Source organism: Corvus cornix, chromosome 8 (genome assembly GCF_000738735.6).
Source record: "Corvus cornix cornix isolate S_Up_H32 chromosome 8, ASM73873v5, whole genome shotgun sequence".
NCBI lineage: Eukaryota > Metazoa > Chordata > Aves > Passeriformes > Corvidae > Corvus > Corvus cornix.
Genome location: NC_046338.1, coordinates 7,233,006 through 7,260,835, shown reverse-complemented (window position 1 = coordinate 7,260,835; position 27,830 = coordinate 7,233,006). Strand labels below are relative to the sequence as shown.

General features: G+C 41.6%; 1 protein-coding gene across 7 annotated transcripts in view; it reads right to left on the bottom strand.

The window, feature by feature from the left end:
• The window catches only part of BEND5 (BEN domain containing 5), an 885,667-nt gene that overhangs the window by 343,569 nt on the left and 514,268 nt on the right, over positions 1 to 27,830 (bottom strand). The window contains exon 1 of one of the 7 annotated variants that reach the window (XM_039556519.1): positions 10,887 to 11,256. The exons of 5 other annotated variants lie outside the window; for them this stretch is intronic. In XM_039556519.1, the coding sequence (XP_039412453.1) occupies positions 10,887 to 11,106 (220 nt within the window). In that variant the 5' untranslated portion in view covers positions 11,107 to 11,256. Of the gene's footprint in view, positions 1 to 344; positions 5,717 to 10,886; positions 11,257 to 27,830 lie in introns of those variants that run through there. One more of the 7 variants, XM_010408861.4, reaches the window with a different exon arrangement.

Here is a 27,830-nt window from a genome sequence, read left to right as displayed (position 1 = left end):
TCTACCTAACACAATCCATTCAGTGTGTTGAATATGAAAAGGCCTTTTGTTCTTTTTTTTTTTTAAGTGCATTTCTAACCTCTGTTGTCTTCTGCATTAGCTGCAGACAGAGCCAGAAAAATCTCATTCTGAATTTGAGATTAATGCTGGAGTTCTGGCTCTTGTTCTGTTAATATTAATGGAATTTGGGAAGGGGTGGGAGGGAGAGAGTGGAGACATGGGGGAAGGGTAGGAGAAACATGAACATGCATTTATAAGCAGTTCTCCTTAGGATTCTCTGTCTGCTGTTGTGCCATCAAACAAAAGACAGGTACGAAATAAAAATCCAGCAAAAAACAACACACCTGTGATTTTGAGGCAGAAGAAAACCAGGATAGGAACCAAATATATGGACAAGCTGCAATTCAGTGCCTGGGGCTACAGAAGAGAGAGAAGGGCAGCCTAAAAGCATTGTAGCTCAGAGCCTCATTTTGAAATGACCCAAATCACTTATCTGGACTTTGTTCCCAGCCATTTAAACCTTGCTAGAAGTTAAAAATTACACCTTCCCCATGGTGGCTATGATCAGCTTGTTATAAAGTTGTGTCTATGGTTTTCCTTAGATATGCAATGAGTTCAGTGATATCAATTACTGAGAACTAGCACTTAACATACTTAATTAGGTACTTGTAACAAAATATGCAGGGTGGATGCTCGATACAAGAATGGGTTCCCTCTGTTCTTTAGGAAGGGACATTCTGAAAGACACATGTATATTAGGAAAAATTGCTTTTGTTCACAGAGAACCTGGTATTCTGTGATTCAAGATAAAGAGTAAAGCATGCTGGAAATAACTGTACTCCAAGAAAAGGTCAGACTTGGAGAGATCTTGGCAGTCAACTCCTCACCATAGTGAAGCGCAGGCCTCAAGAGCCAGGGCACGTGACAGCGTCTCTCCCCATCCAGGCTTCTCCCAAAGCTGAACAGGCCGTCAGAAAAAAGTGCCTGGGGAGATTTTTGGCCTCAGCAGTGCTCAAAGAAAGAAAAGCCAAAAAAGCAACCCTGCATTAGAGAATCTATCAACTAGCAAATGATAAACTGATCCTGGAATGCTTTCTTCAATAAGGCCCTCATTTCAGTGTCAGGATAGGTGGATCCAGACCAATAGGTAACAGCTTCAAGTCTAGAGGGGCAGGGAACTGAGGCAGAGAAAGCAACTTCAACAGGGCAGGGATTTGGTTAAATCCAAGGAGAAATATGTTAGTGCTCTAAAACTGAAAACCCTATTGTGGGATGTAAAATAAAACTATGAAAATCTTAAAGTCTCCTTAAAGCACTCCTTACTTTCTAATTTAGAAATAAGGACTGAACAAACTAATCCCTTCAAAAAAGAGTTCAAATGCTGATTTTTTTTTCCATCTTTGGAATAAAAGCTGGAAAAATAAAGGAAGAGAGATCTGCACTCCAAATGGATGAGGGATGGCAGGTCTGGTATCAGTCCAAAGAAGGGGCTTGGCAATGCTATAAATCTTACAGTAATAAAATGAAAGAACCTTGAACAGAATTCGTCCTTCCCCTAAGCCTTCAAAAAAATTCCACTCCTTGTGAAAAATGATATGCTGACAGATGAAAAAACTTACCATCAGCCTTCCCATTTCCAGGCATGTACCCAGCACATATGGACAACACCTGCACAAGATTCCCCACACACTGCTGCACTGAACTGGTTTGCTACTGATTCAGTCAGGTTGCTCCTACAGAGGAGCTAAGTTCACCTGCCTTTGCAGGCTGTGCACTGGTTGCAGGTCAGAAAAAGTAAAAGATGCAAAAGAACCAAAGCACAGATCCCATAACCAAAGGTGTATGTGGTGTTTTAAAGCAAACACACCAAGCACAACAGGGCATGGATTCCTAAGTGCCACTTACACACAAATAAACAATATTCAATACTGCTGTGACTGAGAAGGAAAACAGCATGATAATAATAATAAAAAAACCCCACCTAGCTTATTTGAAGCTGGGAAAAAAAAAGAAATATAAATTACTTTCTTACTTAATTTAATGAACACATTAAAGGAGGACTTGAACAGGAAGAAGATTTCAGAAAATGTAATGATCCTGCAGGCTCAGAAGATATTCAGGATACAAAGCAAAAGGAAGTGTGCCTCATATAAAACATGTCTGATCTAGGAGTACACTGAGATTACAACCACTACCAAAGAAGAAACTGAGAATGACAGTAACAAACACAGGGCAACAGACAGCAGTGGAAATGCAGCAGTCATTTGAAGAGGACAGGTGCCACCAAACTCAATGCAGCTAAAAAAGGGAGGAATGTGCAAAAGAGGGGTCAAGCAGGTGCTGGCACAGTCAATTCAGGATTTGGATAGTAAAATTTACTATACTGTTTTGCTTTTTTTTTTTTTTTTTTAAGACTAGAAGAGAGCTTTGTTGGGAGGACAGAGAAAATGATTCCATAAATAAACACTGGGCACAGTGAAAGCACTTCAGAAGTATATTTAGTTGGACAGAAAGGTAGAGATGAGTGTAAGCAACAAAGCAGATGAGGAGCATGTAAGAGACAGCCAGATTTTGGGTTGGGAATGATAAACGAGATTATTCCTCCTCTTGACTCCAAATTCAAGATAAATGGACAAAAATTGTAGGAAAATATGTTGGGACATCCTAAGCATAAGCTGAAAAAGATTTCTGCTAAGGGTGTCAGAAAGGGAAGCTGACAAAAAAATGTAAGTGAGAAAAGTTAGCAATAAAAAGGCAGAGCTGAGAGATGCCATCATCTGGGCTTGTATCACTCCCAAAAACTGAAGAACTAAGCAGTTCTGCAGCACTTTGCCAGAAAGAGAAAATGACAGCAACACACAAATAAGTGACTGGAAGGTTGTCTTCAGAGCATAAAGAAGAGTGAGCAAAGAAGTCAGGGAAGAACAACACATCAAGCAGCAGTGTGACAGGCAGGGCCGATAAGCACAGGAAGGTGAAGACATGCACTTGAGGAACTGGCCCAAAAGCCTGCTAAATCTTGTGAAGTGAATTTCAATAAAGTCTAAAGAATTGGAAATAGAGTGAAAATAATTCTTAATCAAACTGGGGAAAAGCAAGATAGAAAGGTCCTAAACCACTGCTTGACAGGTTTAGAGATGATGGGTAAGAAGGATGATGTGCCAGGAGCCTGAACCAAGAGTGCTCACTGATGATGGAGAGAAAGCCACACCTGCTTTGTACAAAGGCACTAAAGAAGGGAGAGAAAGATTAAGGAGCCAAAATCCTACAGAAGCAGAGCACAGATTACATAAACCTCTTAAATTCTCTCTGAAGTCCTAGATCAAGACTGGCTCTCGCCCATTAATATTTAATACAAGTAAATGCACAGAGCATGGACTTGCTGCTGCTCTCACAAAACCCAAAACAAACTAAAACTAAAAAAAACCTATCATGCCAGCTACTGAAGCAAATAATGTTGAGGTGTCAATGAGATACCCAGTTTAATTCTGGTAGGAGTGAGAGCTATTGATATGGCCACCTATTTGTAGTCAAATTTCTAGTGCACATGAAGAAACTCAAGTATTTTCTAACATTCTCCTTTTTCATGTGCTCACTCATCAGCAGATTGTTCAGATCTACAGTCTTGAGTATCAGCCCAGATATGTCAGACCTGTGCTGCAAGAAAAACTTACATGTATTTTCTTCCTTAATTTCCATTATTAATATGAAATCTATTTTTCAGTTCAGAAGTGAACACAAAGTCTCATCAAAAATAATTAACCAAAGGCAACATGACTCAAACTAATACAACTAAAAACAGTCGTCATTCTTTGTCAGCAAAACTCTGCCTTTCATTTAACTTTTAGTGGTACTAGAACTTGGCTGCAGCACAAACAGATGGAGCTGGACAATCAAGTTAAGAAAAGACTATGCTGAGAAACAGGAAATCATGCTCTCTACAAGACTGAGGACAGTTTTAATCTTGGATCCAATATTTACTTAAATACTGACCTTGAATAATTCAAACTTTTCATCTTACTGTCCCCATCTAGCCCACTGAAGTGTTGTACGGATTGTTAGTATTTGTACAATACTCTGCACATGTCAAACACAAAGGATTACAGCTCTTACGGAACAACTCTCTTAATCCTTCCTGAAACAAGTACACTAGTACAGCATTACCATTAAATTAAAAAGAAACCCTGAAAACAAGCAGGATGTGAAAATGCCATCCTTTACCATCCTTTAAATCTTTCTTCTGCACCTACACATGAAACCTAACTATGGAAATTTCTTTTCAAAAACTGGAACATGATAAATACTTCACAAAAAATCTTTTATAGCAAATGCTATGTATTTCTTCAGAAGTTCAAAAGTTCATTCAAAGAGATCATCAGTCTCAATGACAGCTACAATTCATCAATCTGGCTGCCCTCACCAGTCCATCTGTATTAGACTGTACAATTATATTAGGACCAAACCCTGTGATGATTTCATGATCACACAGGCCACAAAGCCACAGAGATGCTGCCCACAAGCTGTCCAGCAGATAAAGCAGAAGCCTACAGAGATCACTCAAGGAAGCCTCCACAAGTATTTCTGCCCAAGGAATAAGCTTACTATGGAAATAGTGGGTAGATTTATGCATTTTTTCAGTTTACATACAAAAATTACAATGTGGTTCAGCCTCTACTATTTCTAAAGGAATTCTTTAAAAACGCATATAATTGACTGACTGGCACTTACACAATAGACTGGAAAAAAAATGTTTTACTGTTAAATTATGAAAACAAAAACATTAACTTACATTTTTCTCCTTTTTCACTCCCCTGCAAATTTTAGCATATTTTAATTAGTTTTAGTTACCATAGCTACCATAACCATATTATCTTTGAAGACAATTTTGTTAAAATTCTGAAGTTCATGTTTTTACTGTACGCTAGCTAAGCTTATACAACATTTACAAGCATAACTAGTGTTAAGTGGTGCAACATAAGGTACTAAGACCAAGAAAAACAATAGTGTAGGTCACCTGTATGTCTTTATGTTATAAAAATAAATTAGATGATGACTTCTGACTATTAAGGTGAAGCAAAAAGCAAATGTGACTGAGGAACAAACAGGTCAGTTGAGAAGGGTTAAAGACAAACAAACAAACAAACAATGTACATTCAGAATAAGCAGGGTAATACAGGAAAGGAAGAAATTAAATGTAAGTGCAACATCTTCCACAGAAAAATCCCAGCTTTTATATTAATTTTTACTGGCATTTTAGCCTGCTGATGACATCACCACTCTCATAAGGGTTACTCCAAATCACTACTTAGCAGCTACAGTTTTAAAAGTTCCAAAATCTTTTTGCTGCTGCCATTTAAGCTTTGTGTCAATGTGGCATACTAAGACTCCAACACTAAACAAACAGAAACTACACCCAAAAGACCCCACAAAATTGTGCCTTTGTACAAGTCCTTCATATCTCACGTATGCTCCTACACTAGGATTTAGAAGAAGGGAAAAAAAACTCCACCCTTCATCTTACATGAGTTAAAAATAAACCAGAAATGGATCAAATACAAAATGAGTGTGAAATCTAGCTTTAAATATTTTTCATGAGTACTGCCACACTTGTGTTCAGGACTATATTTAGGAGTGTGAAGTAGTTAGTTACTCTGTTATACAAAATGATTTGCTGAACCTCTGCCTACAGCCAGCTCTTTTACCTGCTGAGAAGGTAACACAGCAGTAGCACATCAGCTAAGTATGTGACAAAGTAGGCCATGCACATCAAATATCACAGTAAAAATTAAAAAAAAAAAAAAAAGCTATTATGAACAAGGTTACTTCAGCACTGCCTAAACTGCTGAGCTTAGTTCCTGTCAACAACTGGAGTGGGCCCTTGGCATGGCAAGACCTGATGCACAGGCACAGGAGGTGACACCACCATTAGGGACAGCTGGACTTGCTGCTCAAGGGCAGTGACACCAAAGCTCTTCCAAGTACTCCCAAAGCAGCCCAGGAAAAATCAAATACATTAAAAAGAGCCTGTGAGGAACCACTACCAGGACTGGGAGGTTTCCCACAGCCTCTTCCTGGCACTTCTTTACTCAGGGCAACCCTTGGGATCACCTGAGATGCAGCTGCAGGTGCTTTGACTTCTTTCCTGGTGCCATTTCTGCCCAGGTCCCTGTTGCACACCATCCAACTTATGCTGATAAGGGACAGACCCAGAGATTCCTGGGAACAAAAAGTCAGCTGTCCCTCCTACCACAATGGTTCATTCACCCTACTGACTGCCCTGGGAAAGGAAATGGGACACATGGAGTGAGCAGGAAGATGGGAGGGAACATGGGAGGGAGCATGGGTACAATGGCCACGGCTATGACCTGCTTTATGTACTCCAACTCCCCAAGCTGTTGGAATGATGCAAGAAGGAGAAAATCCATGGAGAAGCCCAAGATTACAGAAATACCAATAAAAGCTTGGACTTAAATATTACGCATCAAGACAACTTCCTGACCTGAATTTTGTATATTCTTGATATAATCAAAATCTTGTATTGCACATTTTTCACCTATTCCAGAATTTGACAAAGGGTCTTTCCTCCATGAATGATCCATAGCAAAGAAGCTTGGATACGCAGTAAGAAGCTGAAACATTCTTAACCTTACTCAAAACTCAGTCCTAGAAACACTTAATTTAAATTTTTTCTATGAATAGAGATTTTACATCCTTCTGAAATACACAATAACTTATCTCACCGTGAGCTGCACAGGCTCTTAAAACTAAAAAAAAACCAAATCATCAACCTACTCCAATAAAAAGTGGAGCATAACATTTTATAAAGGGGCAAGAAATTATAGGGATGCACACAGGTATTGACACATTTGCTGTGGCAGCTAAGGAATTGCTGATGAGAATCTGATGGAGATATGTTGGCTATGATAGTGTGCGTGGGAAATGTTGAGGGCAGCAGCTAGAGAGCACAATTATTTACTGTAGTCAGGAAAGAACACCTCCTAGGAGAAGAGAGTCATTATCAACTTGTTAACAAACATAGCCTGAAGTAGGGAACTTTTAGAAGTCCCTGAAACTCAGTTCATTCCACCTAATATTCATCACTTTGAAAAGAAAGAAAAAGCTCCAGTGGAGTCATCTAAAGGCCATGCTCCTATAAGGTGCATACGCTCACAGACAACATTCTGCCAGTGACTATTGGACAAGTGTGGAAAAGCTGCAAGTGGCATAAGTGTGCAAAGAAGAGGGATCAGAAAAAACAGCTTTGGAGAATTTTGAGGAGAGGACAGAAAAGAAGAAAAAGGAAGGGTGTGGATGATCAGAAAGACAGACTCAAACTCTTCCTGAAAAGCTGCCTGCTATTTTTATATTCTCAACAAGACAGACCAGCTAACGTCACCTCAAGAAACTGCTCTGTAGTCAAACTCCAGTCTGCTGACTTCTATTTTCCATTCAAGAGGCAAGTAAAATTATTCCTTTATTACTACATAGCATCAGCTGCTGGTACCCAAATGGTGAACTTGTTAAGGCACAAGACATTCACTTTCATGTGCCTTCTGTGGCTGGAAGGTCTAGAACTGAGTCAGGTCAACCTAGTCTTTAGCTAACTTTTGAAAAAGTGGAAGGTTCCCAGGCCAGCACATCCCAGCAGTCTCAGCAGTTCCCAGCCACGCACACAGGGACACAAGGGAAGGCACAGCTGCTCAGAGCTCATCTACCACTCTTCTCTAACACTATCACATACTACTCACCACAGAAAAAAAGACAACAGCATTTATGTCCACAACACACCAAGTCTCTCACAGTTACTTGATGCTCTGAGCATGTCCCAACACACTTCCCTCTTTTATTTTTCCTTTTTAAACTTAGGATGCCTTTTCAGCAGCTCTCTCTGCTCTGCAGCAACAATATCCCTCACAACTGCATTGCCTTCCAACCATCCAACCTCACCACAAAGGATCAAAGAATTGCTTCTAGACTCTCTCAAATGAGGACAATTGTTTTATGAACTCTTGACACAACCAATGCTCCAATAAAGCTATGTATTATGGGCATAAACCTGTACTTAGGCCTGTGTGAATTCCTAAATTACAAGGGTAGAAGGTTGAAAGGTATCTAAATTTCTTCAGACATAATAGGAAAGAAAAACTATTTTCAAAAGAAAAACAAAAAGGACATTAATATGGGTCTTGTATCTGTGTTCTTTCTCTTCTCCTTTTTTTTTTAAGTTGCTAGAAAGGAAAAACAAATGGATCTGCTTCTCAAACTATGATTAATTTCCACTGCATGGAGAGTGTTTGATCATGAAAATATATATAAAAAGCTAGAACTTTTCTTACTTGAGCAGCCTTGGTAAGTGGAAGAAAATTGGTCACCATTCAAACTGTAAAAGAACAGGCTTAAAAAAGCCATTTTCCCTTTTTATTCCTTCTTTGTTGTTTGTTTAATTTAATATCCATAGCCTAAATTTGATCCTGAAACCTGTTCCTAACAGAGAATTCTTGGACCAAAGCAGTAAATCTTTAGTCATTGATGTATGATTTGTGCAGTTAAGGGTTCCTTCCGAAAAAATCAAAATCAACTATGTATATTTTAAATATAAAAGCAACTTTATACACATTATTTACCTTATTACTACGATAGGCTGGAAACCTTTAGAATTAAAAGTTCTGTACTGGTATGTGAAACGTTATTGCAGACTTGTGAAATTATTTTTAACTAAATAAGCAATTTGTATAACATAACACTTGCAGTGTTTGCCATAAAAACTTATCTTAATCTGAGTTGGTCACTATAAAGCAAAAATTGTGCTATGATGTCTTCATGCAAGACTAAGTTTTTTCTCCAAAGTTTTTTAACCACAATAAAAACAAACACCAATATTAACATTTTGGGGAGAAATGACAACTTTAGAAGTAAGCAACCCTTTGTATACAACTTCTGTTGAATTCACCTAAGGTATTTTTACATGGTGCAGCATGGAAAGAAGCACAGAAGGATTCATTTGGTGTTCAGGTGAGAAGTTTTCCAAGCATGCAAAACACAGATCTAGTCAGAATATTGAGATGTGACAGCTGTAATAAAGATAGCTGTGTGTTTCCTTGTGTTCCTGGCTCACCAGGAGAGCTTCCTGCAGAAATTGGAATCTCTGGAGAGCAATTAGAGCAAATCACTAATACAGGTAACAAGTCCTGTTCTCTGGAGGAAACAGCATATATTGGTTTGTTCTGGTTCAAGAGACACGAAACAAAGAGAAACTGTACAGAAGAATTCAGGAGAGCACGTCTTGGGTAGACACAGGCTCTGCCTGGAACAAGGGAATTGGCAGAAAGAAGCACTTCCTGCTGGAAAACTGAGGCAACCTGGTTCAACATGTGACCCAAGTGTCTATTTCTAAATATCTCTCTGAAGAACTTCAGCTGTGTTGAGATGGACACGAGGAACTGAAAGGGCACTGCTGCTGCAGTTCCCCACTGGGACAGAGGAAGGTGGAGTCCAATGGGATGCTGCCTTTGGGAAGAGGCCATGCAAACCCTGGATGCTGAGATCGTTGTCTTCCATGGATCTGACAGGAAACCTGCAAGAAACACTTCACATGCACTCCTCTGCCACACACAGGACAGACAAAACGTGGGCTGGCACAGCACAACAAAAACTTAGCAGGAGACTCCACTCCTCTGCTGGACTGCCTAACTGTTAAGTTCTCCCGAACTTCTGGAGTTGCAAATACTCAGAAACTGGAAAAGCGTTACAGAGAAACTCATGTTTGGCTGTTCCTTGTTCTTTTGGGGTATCAGTTTATGGCCAATACTAGAAACAGGATAATGGCAAAAGTGATTGGCTGAGCCAGGGACAAACTGGACCACCACCAGGCTAAACTGGCTTAGGAACTGTTAACTTTCAAAAGTAAAATCAGAAAAATAACAGTTTTGCATGACTTTAACACCAAGTTACTCTATTTAGATATCAGAATTCAGCACTGCCTTCCAAGAGCTCAATACTAAACAAAAGAGTTTTTAAGCCCATTCCATATTCGAGGAAATAGACATAACCAGTACTTCTCCCAAAGTGGAAAAGTCAGGATGAGAACCCAGTGTCCTCTTTGCTACCCAGGCTGACATTTCAAATGGTCATTGCTGTCCTTCAAAAGCCCATTGGGCAAATCCACACTAACCAGCAATTTGCTCCAACCACCGAACTTCCTTTCCATGTCAACTATGACTATGGCAGCAAGAAAACTACGCAAAGTCTTCAAGGAAACACTCCGCCAAAGAGTCACTGTCTAGGGACAATGTAACAGTACTATCTCACAAGGGCTGAACTCCTTCGAATGGCCAAAATAGGGGGTTCTTTCTTAGTGTACGCTTTAATTGGTCCGCTTAGCGTGGAAACATTTGTTATCTTTAAACATGAAACAAACCAAATGCAGCAAGCCCACGCTTAACAAGAGCAGTACCTGGAGGTCTGGTTTCCACTACTGCCTTCCAATTTATGAAGTCACTTAAACTAACAAAGCGGACACAAAACAGCACCCCTCAAATTTGGCAAGAACTGCAAAGGTACACAAATGACTCCGTGCACTATAAATAAGCCGTGGACGAAAATCTCAACTTTTTTTTTTTTTTTTTTTTTTTTTTTTTTTTTTTTTGTTATGTTTCCACGGTCCCCTTCCCGGGTATCACGGAGGGCATCACGGGGCTCGCGGTTATTTTGGAAATCGACCCTTGGGCCCCTCCCCGGGCCCGGGGCCGCTCGGAGCTGCCCCTCCCCACCCTCGGCCCCGCGCCCCCCCCCCCCCCCCCGAGCCGCCCCCTCCCCTCCCACCCTCCCTCAGCGGGGAGGGGGCGGCATCGGGCCCCCCCCAGCCCTGCGGCCCGGCCCGCCCTCACCTGCCAGCGCCAGGATCTGGGCCTTGTGCAGCAGCAGGCGGTCGCCCCACTCGCCGGGGCTCTCGTCGTCCTCGTCCGCCGCCTCCTCGGGGTTGCGGTACACGGTGTAGACCTTCTGGTTGTCGAAGTCCTGCTGGGAGGTGGGGCTGAAGTCCCGCACGCGGGACACGGGCAGCGCGTAGCACACGTTGTCCTCCAGGAACCGCACGAACGCGTACATGGTGCGGGGCGGGCCGCGCGGCTCCGCGCCCGCCGCCGTATTGTTCCTGCGGCCGCCTCTGCGCTCGGCTGAGCGGGCCTGGCCGCGCCGCCCGCCGGGCCCCAGACGGCGCCGGCCAGGCGCGAGCAATCCAGCGCGGAGCGACGCGAGCGGGGCGGGCCCGGGCGGGGGGAGCGGGAGCGGCCGCGGCCCCAGCCCCGCTCGGTGCCCGGCGCAGCCACCGCCCCGCACGGATCCGCACGGATCCGCACCGCCCCGCACCGTCCCGCACCGCCCCGCAGGGCACACAGCCCGCACGGCCCCGCACGGATCCGCACCGCCCCGCAGGGCACACAGCCCGCACGGCCCCGGCACCTGTGCCCGCGGGACGGGTCCCGGCTCCTCGATCCCGACCCTCGGCCTTGCTCAAGCTCGGCCCCAGGAAAGGCCTCGGGAAGCTCTTTTTGCCCCCAGGTTGAGAACACCGTACACGTGTGCCGCAGAAATAGGTTTTGTTCCAGAGAATCGTGGAGTGGCTTGTGTTGGAAGAGACCTTAAAGATCATCGTGTTCCAGCCCTGCTGCCATGGGCAGGGACACCTTCCACTGGACCAGGTTCCTCCAAGCTCCATCCAAGCTGTCCTTGAACAGTTCCAGGAATGGGGAATGCATGACTTCCCTGGACAAACCTGTACCAGGGCCTCACCACCCTGACCACCCTAAGGAATTTTTTTCTAGTATCCAGTCTAAAGCTACTCTTTAAACCTGAAGCTGTTTCCCTTTGTCCTGTCACTACATGCTCTTGTAATAGTCTCTCCCCATCTTTTCTTTTAAGTTCCTTTCAGGTGCTGCAAGGCCACAATTAGGTTACCCTTAAGACTTTTTCAGGCTGAACAATCCCAATTCTCTCAGTCTTTCCTCATTGGAGGGGTGCTCCATCCCTCTGTTCAACTTGGTGGTCACCTTTAGAGGGGAAGCAAGAGGAGTGACACACAGTGAGATTTGTTCCGAGGGCCAGGACAGGGCCAGCGAGTGCAGGGAAAAGCGGCAGCAGGAGGGACCTGAGCCAGGAGAGCAGATCCTTCCTGGCCAGACAACACAACACAGAACCCCACACTCATCTGCCACTTGGCAACAGGACTTGAGCATCAGTTTTTACCTGAAGGTCCTCCTGGTAATGCAGAACCACCTGCACTCCATCATTCCATGCCCTAGGGATTGCTGGAAGAGCACAAAGCTCCCTCATCCTCCCCCAAAAGAGCACAGAGAGCTGAAAAATGCTGTGCAGGCATGTCAGAACAAGGGTTAGAGACGGCACAAATTTTAGCACAAATTCCCAAGCTTTTGCAGACTCTTAGATACCGAATATGGATGTTTTGAGCTTCATGTATGAAAAGCGTAACGTGGCAACATTGCTTATGGTTCAGAGCAAACTCTTACTGCTGTTTCTAGTCCTGAGGTCTGCTTTACCCAACCAGACTTAAGAACAGAACAATCATATGTGGAGAACTGTTTAAAGTAAAAATAAAAATTAAAAAAAAAAAAAAAAAAAAAAAAAATCACAGAATGAGTACGAGAGAGGGGCATCACCAGTTTTTTGTTTGCGAAAAACCAACACAAAATGAAACCAAAACACATTGTCTTTTCTGTTTTTCATATCCCTAGGCGTTTGTAGTACTATCTGTGCCCATTGCACTGGGTAAAACCGCACTGTACTTGTTTTTCCTGGTTATCTTTTATAGACTTCCTCATACATGGGGACAGACCACAAGCTGGAAAACATGAAATTCAGTTTTGACCGAGCACTGGCACAGGTTCCCAGAGAGCTTGTGGGGTTTTCATCCTTGGAGATAACTCAAAAGCATCTGGATATGGGTCCTGGGCAGCCCCTTGAGCAGGGGCTGTATAAGGTGAGCTCCTGAGGCCTCTTCCAACCTCAGCCATTCTGTGAAAGGGCCACAAACATTTGGTTGTGCCCAGCAGAAATGTGTCTTAAACAGCACATGAAAACATAAGGAATCCATACAGGTGTAGTTAAGCCAATGTAGGTATTTCAGCAACAAGCTGTAAACTTCCCATACAGTAATGGCAGCTTTATTATTTTAGCAATTACAGAGTTTTGCAAATACTTCCGTTTAAGATGGGGGATTTAAATGGCAGTACTTTATGTTAACAATAAAGTATTGCCAGACTGGTGTGTAATTACAGGCAAATATAAGTCTGCTACAAAGTATGGATGACAAATGTATTCTAGTAGCGCGTCTGCAAGGGAAATGAAATTCCCGCAAGGACTGTGTTCCTGATCAAACAATAACAGCTGCTGTAGCACTGCTGTCTCCTCTACCTCGTGTTACAGTGGGGTACAGGGAGCTGCAGAGAGACAACAGGACAGGCTGATTGCTGGAATTACTCCATGGACACTGGTAAAATTCTGCGAAGGACAGTTTTGTCCTGCTAAGTTCAGTGGGCAGTGAGGGATTGGGTACACTGCCTCCTGCCAGGATTGCATTCCCTCCACAGCTGAATTCTATTAGTGGGGTGCAAGGCTGCTGTCAAGAGAAAGGAACTCGGAAAAAGGGTAAAAGTGGAAATAATGGGAAACAAAGAGAAGCTCAGGACTCAAAAATTAGGTTGAGTTGGAAGGGGAGAGATCTCTTTGAGTACCAAGGAGGCCTGGGTAATTTGTCCCAATGAAAGAAAACCAAAAGACTTCATGTGAAGGCAGCTAGCACCATAGTGAGTTTTTTGGCTGGTTGGTTGGTTGGCGTTTTTTCAGGGAAAAGAAACACTCTAAACTGGTATTTGCAATATTTTACATTTGAATGTTCAATTACAGCAAAGACTGTAAAGGTCTTTGTATCAAAAGCAAAAAAATAGAAGGTCTCAAATCTTTTAGGCAGGCTGTTTCACAGTTCTCCACTGAAGGACGTTTTTGGGAACAGATAAGGGTCAGGATGATAAATGTATGTTTACTCTTGGTCCCTTGCACACACATTGAGCCAGAAGGCATTATAATGCTAAAGAATTAATAATGATCCCATACATTTCTCCTCTGCCTACAAGGAACAGTGTTAATTTCTGGCTTTAAAATCTATAAATAATCTGCACTGGTTAGCTGTGAAGCTGAGGAAAAAAACCATTAAAGCACCAAATGAAACACAAGTCACTTGTCACTCCTGTCTTTTGGACCTTTCCCATTTCTACTAATGGTTAGCCAGCTGCTTTAACATGGAGTTGAGCTTGAGGTTTAAAGGTGCAGAGCTATTTTAAAGGTGTGGATTTTTAAACTCATTGTTAAGGGAATTACTGGAACCTCACTGGATTTAAATCCTCGAGCCAGTCCAGCCTTTTAGAAACAGCACAGCGCTGCTGAGAAGTAAATTGTTGTACTTTCAAAATGCAAATGAAGCCTCAGCTTAGAAAGTAATACTATCACTCCAAGAGTGGAGAAACCACAAATCACAGTCCCAGCCCTTGTGGGACTCCTGAGTGGCTCTTTCTTGGAACACTACTTATGTTTTGCTGGTGTTATTTTTCTTGAAAAGTAAAAAAATGTTCAAGCAAAAGTTGATGCCCTCAGCTTTAATGTACATGCTGTGTTTTCACTTAAAGATACAAAATGAAAAGCTAAGAGTTCCAGTAAAAGTTATGCAGGTGCTAAATCTCTTTTCACAGCAAAACACTAAAATTAGGCTTGTCATTCACATTGTTCCATATTTAGTACCAAGTTCTCAGAGGACACCATATTGACTTTAAATCTACTAATGAAGAAATTCCCATGTTCTTTTACTGTTCCAGTGGAGGTGCTTCACTACTACCTGACTATTCAGCAGTAGCCATACATTGGACTATTACTAGAAATCCCTAGACATTGAATATGTGGCTTAGAAAACTATTGTTTTCTTGTGGATTTATTTGTCCTCCAAGTTCTGCAGTTCTTACACAGTTGTTTTCAAGCTTAAATATACCTTGTAGGAAAGATATGTTCACAGTTTTAAAAGTAACACCATACTGGAAAAATGGCATTAAAAGTCATAGAGGTTAAAGAAGAACTCAACTAACAGTGTACAACAACTGAAGACTCTTCAAAGGTTTATGTATGTCCAGGCATACAATATACTCACAATCTGGTTGGTTTTTAGCAAGAATATGATCAGTAGAGTGGTCAGAAGATAACTCCATTCCATGGTTCACATTTTTGATCTTACAATGAAGTTCAAGACAAAGACATTTCCATGTATAAATGAATCTCCCTCTGGACAAAGTCATGTACAGCTTCTAGGTGTTTTGAGAGAGAGGGTGGTTGGAAGGAGGGAGTCTACTATCCAGACAGAGCAGGGTAAGCACTCCAGAGGGCTGTTCCCCTTTATATTTTAAAGTAAGTTTTAACTCTCAAGACACTGTTGCTACACTGTGCTTTCAGTGTCACAGTGATTACATATAAAAATACAAACAACAACAGAAAAAAAGAGGTCCTGTTCCTGTGTGATCCTAGAAGATGGATAAGAAAATATGTGTCCATATATAATTCTGAAGCACTCCGTTACGAAGAGTAAGGGAACCTAGATTACACAAATAAATTCTGAAGATTTAATCTTTTGAAATCTATGGCCTTAAACCATCCTCAGCCCCAATTCCTCAGAGTGATCTGACTTTTCTCAGGGCTGTGGATAATACTCAATCATCTTTTACAGTAAACTCTCACACCCTCACAGAATATTCTTTCAAAGAAATGAAACCCAAGGAACACTTTATGGATCCATCCGCATAGGAGACACTTATTTCCCAGCTGGTGCATTCTGTAGCATGAAAAGGTAATGATTAAGCCAAAGTGACCACAGGAGAAGGCACTTTTCTCACTGTTAATGACTGGCTGGAGGAACTGAGGACCAAAGAAAAAGCCAGACAGTCATTAACTGCTGAAAATTCCTGACCTAAAGGTCATTATTACTATTATAAAATTGGAAAATGAAAAAGTAATTATTTTCTTTGGGTTCTTATATGTATTAAAAATATAAAATTCCAGTCTCTGTTGCTGTGGATACTGGTCTGTAAGGTACTTATCTATCCCATTCTGGCAGGCTATGCAATGGATAGATCTGGGACTGGCAACCCTTCAGGAATGTGTGCCAGACTGTATTTTCCTTTTCCAAATTACAGGTTAAACGTGCCCACAGAAAGTCAACAGGAACCAGGAGACGCTGCCAGTCGGCACCATCTCTCCTCAGTGAGAGCAGCAATTCCCCCACCCTCACCCAGCCTTGTCTGGGAGCTGCAAATTACTCTCAAACATCGTGGCTTTCAGCTCCTACCCTGATGTACACCATTCCAGATCTTGCTAAATACCACCTTCTGCACTCAGGCACTGTGCTGTTTTCCATGCTATAAACTCCTTTCCTGAGAGGAAGGTAGGGAAGGCTCTCTGTGAGCTGACTCGTGCATGGACTCACCTGTAAAACGCGTCCTTCAGGTGCCATTGCCACCGTCTGCAAAAACTGCTCTAGAGATGGCATTGCTCGTGCAGCCCAAATGATCTTTATTGCTGCTACCATCCACTGATGGCTTCAGCCTATATATTTTCACTCTAACTGGAAATTTTATTCGAGATTTGCCCTTTCGTTTTATAAACCAGACTTTCCCCTGTCTTTTGACAGGTGTTTTACTAATATGACTCTAAAAGTAGCTTTACATACATAGATTTTGCACCACCACAAAAATTTGATTCCTTTTGTACTTCAGATGAAAAAGTGACTTTCTTTTGGCAAAGACTAAAGTTTTTTTGTAACCTTTGGGCTTCAGTGTAAAATATCATTACTAGATACTGCCTGTGATTATGTTATGGTTTAGACAGATCCTCTAAGTAAGATAGTATTAATGACCCTTTTTCATAATATTATCATTTTGGTTTTCTATTCTCATGTCTGTACAGCACTGTTCTGTCTTGAACCAGCATTTATCTGTCATACTGACAGGGAAAATGATCCTGCAGCCCTTTTCTGCAGAGATCTATGCTGCTTGAGAGGTTCACACAAGTAATGTGGGATAGACACAGAAGGAAAGGAGGTCAGCTACTAAAAATGCAGGACCGCATTTTTTCCAGAAAGTTCCACATAGTTCCCCTTTCCTTTAGAAATCTGATTTTAGCAAGAGTCTGGACAGGCTCCAGAGATGCTTCTTGCTGTTTTGGAAGGTTCTGGACAATCAGCAGCTGCAGGAATGGGATTGAGTGATGACAGAGTCAAAACTTCTTAAAGAGATGTTTTCATGATGCAGTCCTTTTTAATTCATACTCCTGTCATATTCCTTCTAATCCCTTTCAAGGCTGGTTATATTTCAGTATAAAGTGAGTTTTTAGAAAATGTTCCCAGGACTTAGTGCTCACATCTCACTACTTCAGAAGGTAGAGTTTTCTACTTCTAATGAAAGTCACAATCAGAGATGGAGCAGCTGCTCTTCTGAAGAACATCAACTAGCATGAGCACATAAAATCCTGTTGTGGAAGGTGAAAGGGAGATAATGGAGCAGGAATAATCCTCAGAATATTTCAGAAAAGTGCCTTCCTCAGCTGTGTGTTGTTAATAATCATGTTTAAATTAAAAGAACAGAAAATGAATGCTGAAACTGCTGGCAAGTGAAAGTGCTCCCTGATCTAAAATCCTTCACTATGCTCTCTGAACCTCTCCACTCTAAGTAAAACCAGACATCCTTTATGAGTTACAAATGAAGCTGCACCTGGTTTGCTCTAGTAGGTGAATTAAACAACAACAACAAAACCAACACCCCATAACAAGCAAATGTGAACTGGAAGGAGTTGCTGTGACCCAGCTCCCAAAAATTCTTACAAGGGGGTAACTGTGATAGACCTTTCCAAGAATTCTTTCAGTTTTTCAAAGCAGAATAACTCCTTTTATCTCACGCAGCATAGATGATTGGCATTCATCTTTGTCTCACTTACAAGGAAGGTGTTCCCTCAAAATACAAAATGGCATAGGAAACTGATAATCCAAGAGGTGTTTGAAACCTCAAGGGGCTTCTTGCTTTGCTGGTATTTTCCACAAAAGCCTGAGCAACATCTATTGTGCAATATTATTTAACATTCAGGGGAATCAGGATCTTTTTTAAAGTGTGATCAGAAAGAAAGGCCCTTCCTAGGCTGTCCCAGAATTCCACATAACAAAGAAAGCTTTGTTTCATAAAGAAATACCTTGCACTGGAATACCCTAGGGAAAGCAAGAGTTTTGGTTTTTTTAAACAAAGACTGGAATGTTCGAGCTGGGGTTCCCTTTAAGTACTCTTCTAACATGAATATTTTTAAGGGTGTGCTATCAAGTTCATGCATGAAATGTCACCCAGCCGTTAGTATATTTCTATGCAAATACAGCTGTGAAAGCTAATAACTGAAATCTACATTTTTTCCACATTTCCAGCATATTAAGCAACTTCTCATTCTTTCCTGTTTTGGAACTCACATTAGCCTCTTGTATCAATAAAACAAAGCTCAGGTTATATTGCTTCCTGCTCGAATTCCCTGCAAACATCAAAGGTGGACATTTGAATAAGCAATTTAATGTATACATTTTTATTCAGTTCAGTATACTGATTTTCTCCTGGTAGGAATAAGAATTCTGCAAGACAACTGCAGAGAAACACACCATTCAGAATATGAATTGGAATATTCTTGCAACGCTTTTCAGTGAGGATGGTGTGATATTATGATTAGAATCCTGCATATAATCAGATTTTGATGCTTGTACACACAGTCTGCTGTTTCTTTTCCTTTACAAAGTTTGTATGCAAAAACACAGCAATCCAATATGTGGAACATGCACTGTCTGCATATACTACACAGTCCAAACTGATGAAAAAATAATGTCAAGAAAATAAGAAAGTGTCTGGGGGACTGCAGCATACAAACTTTGATAAATTCATCAGAAGTAGTTTTACTGTTCTGAAGACAGACAATATTGCAAAACCAGTCCTTCCAGAACAGCGAGAGTGAACAGGGCTTGTGTCCATCCCTATATTAAATGTTGGACTGGAGATTGACTCTTTGGGAGCCGTAAATATTTCTGTAATCTTTATGATACACACAGAATTTCTTCCAAATGGCCTATATTTTCCAAATTCCCTCTCATTATTTACCAGTATGTATAAGAGGTAATCAAATAGAAAAGATAAGATAGGTGGGGATTTTACTAGAAGTAAAAGGTGGCACTACTGAGAATATATCACAGTATTTAGGGAACATAAATATAAGGCAACCTTCAGTTTTTATCCAAAAATGCAAGAGAGGAAAACCCACGAAGCAAAGGAAGTCTGAATTTTGTTAAAGGGCTAAAAGGAATCAGCCCAGTGCAGTAGCTCAAGATTCTGCTTCAATAGTTAACTGATTGGGAAATAAGCTAATAGTGCTTTAGATAAATTTTCAGTGATGAGAAGTGATGAATTGACATATTTCTTAACAAGTAATGAGAGTTCAGTAGACACCATTATCTGTCCTGCCTCTGACCTGGAGGCACTATCTAGAATCACAGAATCATGGAATCATTTAGGTTGGAAAAGACCTTTAATATCATCAATTCCAACCATTAGCCCAGCGCTGCCAAGCCCACCACTAAGCCATATCCCTGAGCACCACATCCACACCTCTTTTACATACCTCCAGGGATGGTGACTCACCACTTCCTTTGGCAGCCAGTTCCAGGGCTTAACAACCCTTTCAGGGAAGAATTTTTTCCTAATACCCAGTCTAAGCCTTCCCTGGTGCAGCTTGAGGCTGTTTGCTCTTGTTCTATTGCTTGTTACTTGGGAGGAGTGACCAACCCCCCCGGCTACAATCTCCTTTATTTTTTGGGAGTTTTAGGGATTGCTAAAGTCACTCCTGAACCTTCTTTTCTCCAGGCTGAGCCCCTCCAGCTCCCTCAGCTGCTTGTCACCAGACTTGTGCTCCAGACCCTGCCCCAGCTGTGTTGCCCTTCCCTGGACTCACTCCAGGCCCTCAATGTCTCTCTTGTCATGAGGGGCTCAGAACTGGACACAGCATTCGAGGTGTGGCCTCACCAGTGCCCAGCACAGGGGGACAGTCACTGCTGGCCACACTGTTGCTGGTACAGGCCAGGTGCCCTTGGCTTCATGCCCCCCTGGGCACAGTTGGCTCATGTTCAGCCCCTGTTGACCAGCACCCCAAGGGTATTTTCATGGTCTCTCCAAAACTCACTGAAATCACTCCTGACAGCTGTCATGGGTTTAGTTTGTTTTAGGTTTTTTTAAACTCTGTTAACCAAAAGAATAAGGATCATAGCCATTCTTGCCCTCAGATCATGTAGCAAAATGAACTCAAAGAGAGGTTGGACCTAGCAAGGTCTCCAGTGGACCTCAGATGCCTATATGCAGCTTTACAGTCCAAGAAATCCCACAGAGTTATTGCTTATCCTGCAGGGCTGTCTCAGAACAAGATCTCAAATACCATCTGTCCTCAGTGTGGAAGCTGCCAAAACCCCATCCACAGAACCCGAGGAGCACAGTGTTCTAACTCCCATCTTGTTCTGGAGCAAAGATTGAAAAAACACACCTCCATCTCACTTTTAACAGCCTGAAATTCTCACCCCTGGTAGGTGCAGATATAAAACTCCTTTCCAAACATAGGCCAAGGGAGATTTCTTTCAAAACCCACCAATAAGACCAGAAGGACAGCACAGTGATGTCTCCCATTTTTCACTGATAAGCTCCTCGCTGGGACCCTTGCCTGGCAAGTGAGGTGCCTGGCTTTGGTTCTCCCATCTGCCTGAAGGGGTTCAGCCCTCCCACTCTGCACATCCACTTGTAAAATCATTTTCTTCACCTAAACACACATAATTTCCTCTAGTCAAAACCTCCAGGAGAGGAATGCATCTGTCTCCCCGTCTCATGCCCAAAGTATTGCACTCCACATGAGTTCTTACTGGTCACTTGTAAAGGTAAAAGCACAGCAAGTAACCAAGCTACTGCAAGGTCATGTGTTTCTTCCACTGAGAGCAAACTACTTTGAACTTACTTGTGTTCATAGAATCCCAGGATGGTTTGGGTTGGAAGGAAACTTAAAGATTATCTAAAATCACCTCCCTCGACCTGCTGACCACGCTGCTCTTGATAGGTTTGGCTTTCTGGGCTGCAGGCACACATGGCTGGGTCATGTTGAGCTTCTCATTAACCAATACCCTCAAGTCCTTCTCTTCAGAGGTGCTCTTAATCCATTCTCTGCCCAGCCTGTATTTGTGCCTTGGATTGCCCCAATCCATGTGCAGGACCTTATTTTAAGAGCACATACATAAGAGCAGTCACTGTATATCAGCAAATTTGCAGAACACTTGTTATTCCTCAGTAATTTCTTTAGGGGTCTGTATGCTAGAGAGAAAAGTGTTGCTGAAGTGGGAAGTAAAAAATATAAGTAGCAATTAGACTTACTCTTAAATAGTCAAATAGCTCCAAGGTTATGTTTTCTCTGAAAAATATTCTCAGTGAGTGTATCTGGTGCTCTTGCAACACATGACATATTTTAGCTTCTTCAGGGATTTAGTTTCTGAAACCTTCAGATTTTAAGACAAATGGAAGTGAAAAAAATGTTTAGATATGAATGCCTCACTTTAATTGTTTTGCATTTTGGGGTTTATTTGATTGTGGTCCTTTCTCAAATAGCAAGATCAATATAAATGCCATGCTTTGGAAGACTAAGAAGAAAACTAGAGTTCCCTCTGTCTTAAAATTTTGCCTAAAATGGCAGCTATGTCTTTGAGATGCTATTTAATTAACATCAGTGGAAGACTGTTAGTAATCAGTATTGCTGAGTGGTTTATTTACTTGGAAAAAAATATGGGTTTCAGTGTGTAACTTTCATCTTTTAAGTTTAGAAATTTTGGTACCAGCGATATAATTTGCCAAGTTATCTCTAGGCAATTAAAATGTATTCTATCGTTTAACCTTTGGATGATGTATAAATATGCATAGACACTCCTACAAGGCAATTTGTCTGCCAATCTGGAAAATGCTAACGCTGTAGTCAATAAGTCAACAGTCTGCAATGTTAAATTATGAAATCAGAAAGAAGGGCAGTTCGCATTCAATCCAGATATAAAGATCCTAAGGATTGCCAATTTTCTGTGTGGGATAATAAATTTCAGAGACGACTGTATTCTGCCCCAATAATCACGATCTGCACAGCGTGTTCAGGTATTGTTGGAGAGATTAAAACCACAAAAACAGAGCAGAACAGCTCAGCATCAGATAATCACAAGCAATTCTATGTCAGCAACAGACAGCTGGAAACATATGCCAACAATATTGTAAAAGTGGGAAAATTGAGATTTCGTGACAGCAAGGACATGGGTTTCATACATTAAGCTAAATGTCAACCCAAAACATTGAAATTGTTGTTCACAAGTAACAGCTCTCTGTCACAGTGTTCAGAAAGTCCACCATTTATCATAAAAAATATGTAAAGCAGAATTAAGCAGAAGAAAGTGTTCCTCTAATATTTTGCATGTTGAGCACCTATTTGATTTCAGTATTATTATCACGGACAAAGAGATCAGAATATTTTTTGCCAGATCAGCTGGAAGAGCTATCCAGTTATGGACCAGACTAATGATTTGTGAGAATCTTGTGTGAAAAAGCAGTTAGGTGGAATTTTATCCACAAATATTTGTCTAAAGATTTTTGCTTCCAAGTACAGTTTAAAAGAAAATGAACAAATCTTGACATAACTTGAGTTATTCTGTTTTTCCCTTTCCCTTGAGTTTCAAGTGTCCCTGTTCTTCCCTGATACTCATTCCTGTCTATCCTGGCTTTTGTCTTTCACTTTTTTAAATTAAACGTCTATTAAGAAGTAAGTCCAAGAATAAAGGCTGAAAAAATCCTATTATATTTATTGCTGTGAAGCAGAAGAGAGAACAGGGAAAATACTTAGACTTGTGCAGCAGAAATTAATCTACCTTTCCACTGTTTTCTGTCAGAGCCTCCCTTATAGACACATGAAAACCTTTTCTTTCTTTTTCCTGTAGTTGACCATGTAAAATCAAGATAAAAAATTCAAGGCTCTGAGCCCAAAAAACCCCAAGTTTCCTATTTTCACAAACAGTTCTCAGAAAACCCTTTGTGTGTTGGATTTCATATAAAAATGGGAAATGGCTTGAAAATATTCATGAGGAAGTAAAAACCATTCTAATGAGTGCACTTCCCCTGCATATGAAGAGCAGTTTCAAAGTGATGTTTTATAGAGGTGGTTGGGCCTGAACGTTTTCTGGTTTTACTGTTGAAGCCCTGCCTTGGTATCTCAAGTGTTTTGTCCTGGGATCTCACCATGATTCCTGAAACTGTGACTCTCAGGGAGGGTAATGGAGACAAGTGACTTGTGAAGGAACTCAGGCACAGGTCCCTGAGGTGTTTGTATTTTAGGACTCGGAGCCTGGCGCGGATTGAAGAGAGATGTGTAATGCTGGAGGCGCCGATGAAAGAGTTTGAAGAAACCAATGCAATAAGAGGCGTCAGCGGGGAATGGCAGATTGATTGCAGCAACTAATGCCAAAAAGTTCTGAAAAGAAGAAAAATGTAGTCTGAGTAAAAGAAATAAAGAAGAAAGGAGGGAAAGGATAGTAAGAGCTTGCACGCCTCTGGCAGCTTGCCAGCGGATCGATGTGTATCTGGGACAATTAATCGAGCAAATCCTGTGACTGGTTTTTTACATTAGTGTGTAAACCTTGATGATGCTGTTCAGTTCAGACCAGGAGGCTGGATTGACAGGATCTACCCTAAAACTTGACTTAGTAAAACTTGAGTGTCTTGGTGAAGCTCATCTTTTGGGTCAATGGAAGGCCAGCACCTCCAGATGAGAGAGAGATCATCCATCGATTTAGGGGTAGGAAGGACCCTTCCCTCCTGAAGTGATTATTGGTTCCTCAAATATGTAGCACAGACTGGACATGTGGTATTGGTGTGCCTGAAGCAAGATAAGGGTAAGTTTTAACCTACACCTTCTCCTTCGCCCCCAGATTAATACCTGAGCTTATGTGGTAGCTTTTTTAAACAAACAGGAACAGAAATTCTAATTTTGGGGTGTAGTGAACCACTCTGAGCCACAAACCCATCTGAACAGAGGCCCAAAGCCAGCATACCCAACCCTGAGAGGCTCAGAGAGACACAAAGATGATACTCCAGCCCCACAGAGCCCATGCACAGCACCCATCTGCTGTCACAGTGGGATGTGGCTACAAAAATCCTACATCTGATGATTAAAACCTGCTTTAACTCGTGTTTGGGGTCACTACCATGCAAAATACATTACAGCAGCCTCCATGTTCCTCTCCAGCTGGAGAACAGCCCATCAGATCGACACGACTGGAGGAAAACTAAAGCCACGTCACAGTCTCACCTTACCCAGGCCAGAACACTGGCTGCTGCAAAAAACATGAATCAGGAGTAAAACAGAGCTCTGAATACATTAATCAAAATGATCACCGTTGCAAGATCTGCTAAGAACAAAGAAAACAAATCCAAGGAAAGTTCACACTAGAAACCATTTGCAAGGCTGCACGAGTCAGCTAATGAAATAACTGTCAATTGTAGACATAAACCTTTTGTGCTTTCACACAATTTAAATATAAAGTAATTTGCATTCAGGTATCCAAGTCTCCCTGAAAAAAAGATTAACAATAGGATTCGCTTTCTTTCTACAACCTTTTTTCTCCCTCCCTTCCCCCCAGGGGTGGCTCTGATAAGGTCACCTTATTAATGCAGATCTCTGTTTTTCAGAAAGCAGCCAGGAGTTTAACTGTTTCACTGTGAAATGATCTATGAGATGAGAACAGTCCATTTTTTATCCTTGATTGATCATTTCAGCATGTATAACAGCAAATCCTAAGGGACACCACTCAAATCCCTGCCTCAGAATGACCTAGAGACTCAGCTCTAAAAAGTGTTGCGCTCCACTACACAATCCTTCAGTGTTTTTTCTTAACTTCACATTTTCCACTGAACATAATAAAGTTGCCTTGCATCATTACAGTTCTCTATAGAAAAAAACCCATCTTATAAATAAGTTAAAAGTTTTAACAGCTGAGAGTGGGGTGCCACTACAGCCGGCTGAGGAACTGAGGCATCAAGCAGTTAATGCCTTTTCCCCAGACACAAAGGCAGGAGCAGGTCTATGATCTCAATTCAGGTGTCACGGCTTCTCATTTCCTCCCCTGGCCACCAGACACCTGTTTCCCTGCTCTTAATAGCCTGTGATGGGAACTGCCTGGTGCCAAAATCACAGGCTCTGGCTCCTATATGATGAGTTGAAAATAAAGCGATTGCCCTTTATTTTTTTTTAGTTATTTACTGTGTCTAAGCTCTATCTCAATTCCATTGTTGGGTTATTCTTCTCCATTCTGTGCGCTTCCAGCCAGCTAATCTTCATTTTGCTTTTTTTGATGACTTTATGCTGACATATACAGAGACCTTAAATAAATCATTACGAATATAAATAGCAATGGCTGGATTACAAAGGATTCTGGAACACTTGTGATAGTAAATTAGCAGGCAGGCAAACCTACAGCTGCCAGCAGCTGATGTAATATATTAGAGAATTGTTTTCTAGATTGCGTAAGGGAGAATTGTCATCCTCTGAGCTTCATTCTTGGTTTCTTTCAATCTGTCAAACAGTTCAACAATGTGATGCTCACACAGAGTTCACAGAGAAATAACTCATAAATCCCAGATATGATATACACAGACTGGGGAAAATGCAAGTCTGAGACACAAGTTAGAATTTAGGAAAAAACAAACAACTCCACAGGGATATCTCTCTATTGCTAACAGGACCCCTAAACAGATAGACATTATATCCACAGAAAGAGCTTCCACATCAAGGAACATTTGACACAAATTTCCTCCTTTTTCTTCCTATCCTTTCTTCGTAAACGTTAAACTCCAACAGGCTATTGTATTATAATGGCGCAGCCTGTAAATTCCTGTAATCAACCGATGGAGCAACATTAATTATGGAGACTTTGTACAGGCCACACGTATCTTTACGTCCCTTTATAAAATGCTGACACATTCCCCATCCAAAAGGGATTACAATCACAGAGGATGATCCTGCAAATGCCTACTATTGAATGTAGCATTTGCTATCATGAGTAAGCCCACTGAAGCTACCAGAAACTCACATGGCCGGACAAAAAGCTCTGATTCACATATATGACTAACAAAGATATTCAGACCACAACATTTTCTATCTGACCATGCTTTTGCAGACTGAGATTTAGAGGGTTGATGCTTTCAGACTTGAGAATCAGGTTGGGACAGCAGGCTGGCTGTGAGATGACGCAGGTAAGAGGTGCAAGAACAGGTAGTGGTCTCCCTCAGAAAGAAGCTTAAAGAAGGAAGACAAAATTTGGGAAGCTGAGTCAAGAAGGCATCGGGTATTTGTCTTTTAATGATGGTGAAGTTGAGATGGGAGGGGTACATGACATAGAAGGGATACAGGAGATAATAGCAGAGATGTACTAAAGACAAGATTTGGATTAGGTGGGATTTAGCCAGCAGGGACAGAAGGCTCAGCGCTAATATCGAAAAGATGGGGAAGCAATAAAAGGATTCAAAGAGCAAGAGGCTTAGTTGTGAGCAGCAGGAGGAGTGACTCTTAGCCAATCCATTGCACTTTGGTAGTAGCTGTTGCTCCAAAGGCAGCATACAGAAGGTGACGTCCACAAAAAGTCTCATAAAACTCCCTGATTACAGCCAAGAGTCGGGTTCCTGATCTTGTGCCGGTTTGGCAAGTGAGTCTGTGATGTGAGTCATGCAATGAAGCAACCTTACGAATATCATATAAAAGTAGCTCATGTAGTGAGCACCCTGAGCTGGAATGCCCTTGAATTGAAAGGAAAACTCTGTTCCCTGGCATAACATGTAACTGCCTTTCACTTGTCTCATCTGTAGAGAGTGATTTTAGTCTTTGGCAGCAATGAGTGGCACATGTTGGAGGTGTTTTGCCTAAGGTGTGCTGTTTCATTAGCTGAATGTTGCTTAACAAAGTCTCATCATTTCAGAAGGCACACTATAATGAATTATTTGCAGGTTATCATTGATGGGTACATAAAATCCACTGAAAGCATCAACTGTCACTCAGCAATGGCATGGCCTGAATATTTATCTCCTTTTATTTACTCTATGTCTATTCTATATCATGGACAGGTAAGAATTCTAAGACACGTTAAAAATCATTTCCTCTGATAAACATCCACAATGTTAAAATCAACCTCTTTTCATCCCCACCCAAAATAAAGCAACTCTCTCTCCTCCTATGCCCCTGTATTAGTAAAGGCCTGAGTTTAGGGAGAGTTCTTGCTGCAGTCCCTGGTGCTGGCCAACTCATATCCTTCCACATGCAATAAAAGCATCCCTAAAAACTCAGCATTAGCATGCAATGATCCAGGGACAGAATAAAGCAAGAAAGCAAGATTAGTGTAACAATGATTAGCTTTAGTGTAGAGCATTATAAGGTCAAATTTCTGGTTGCTGGTCTGGGTGACTATTTTTACAGCAGTGTAACTGAGAAAGGGGCTGCTGACTATTCTCAGGTTTGTGTTAAGGCTCTTGGTATGCCCAGTGGGAATGAGAGCCTTCCCAGCAGTGTGACACCACACAGGGCTGCTTTCCCTTAGTTTTCTAGAATAAATTCCTGCCTGTTTAATATTAAAGATATACCTTCAATTGCAGGCTATGTAAATA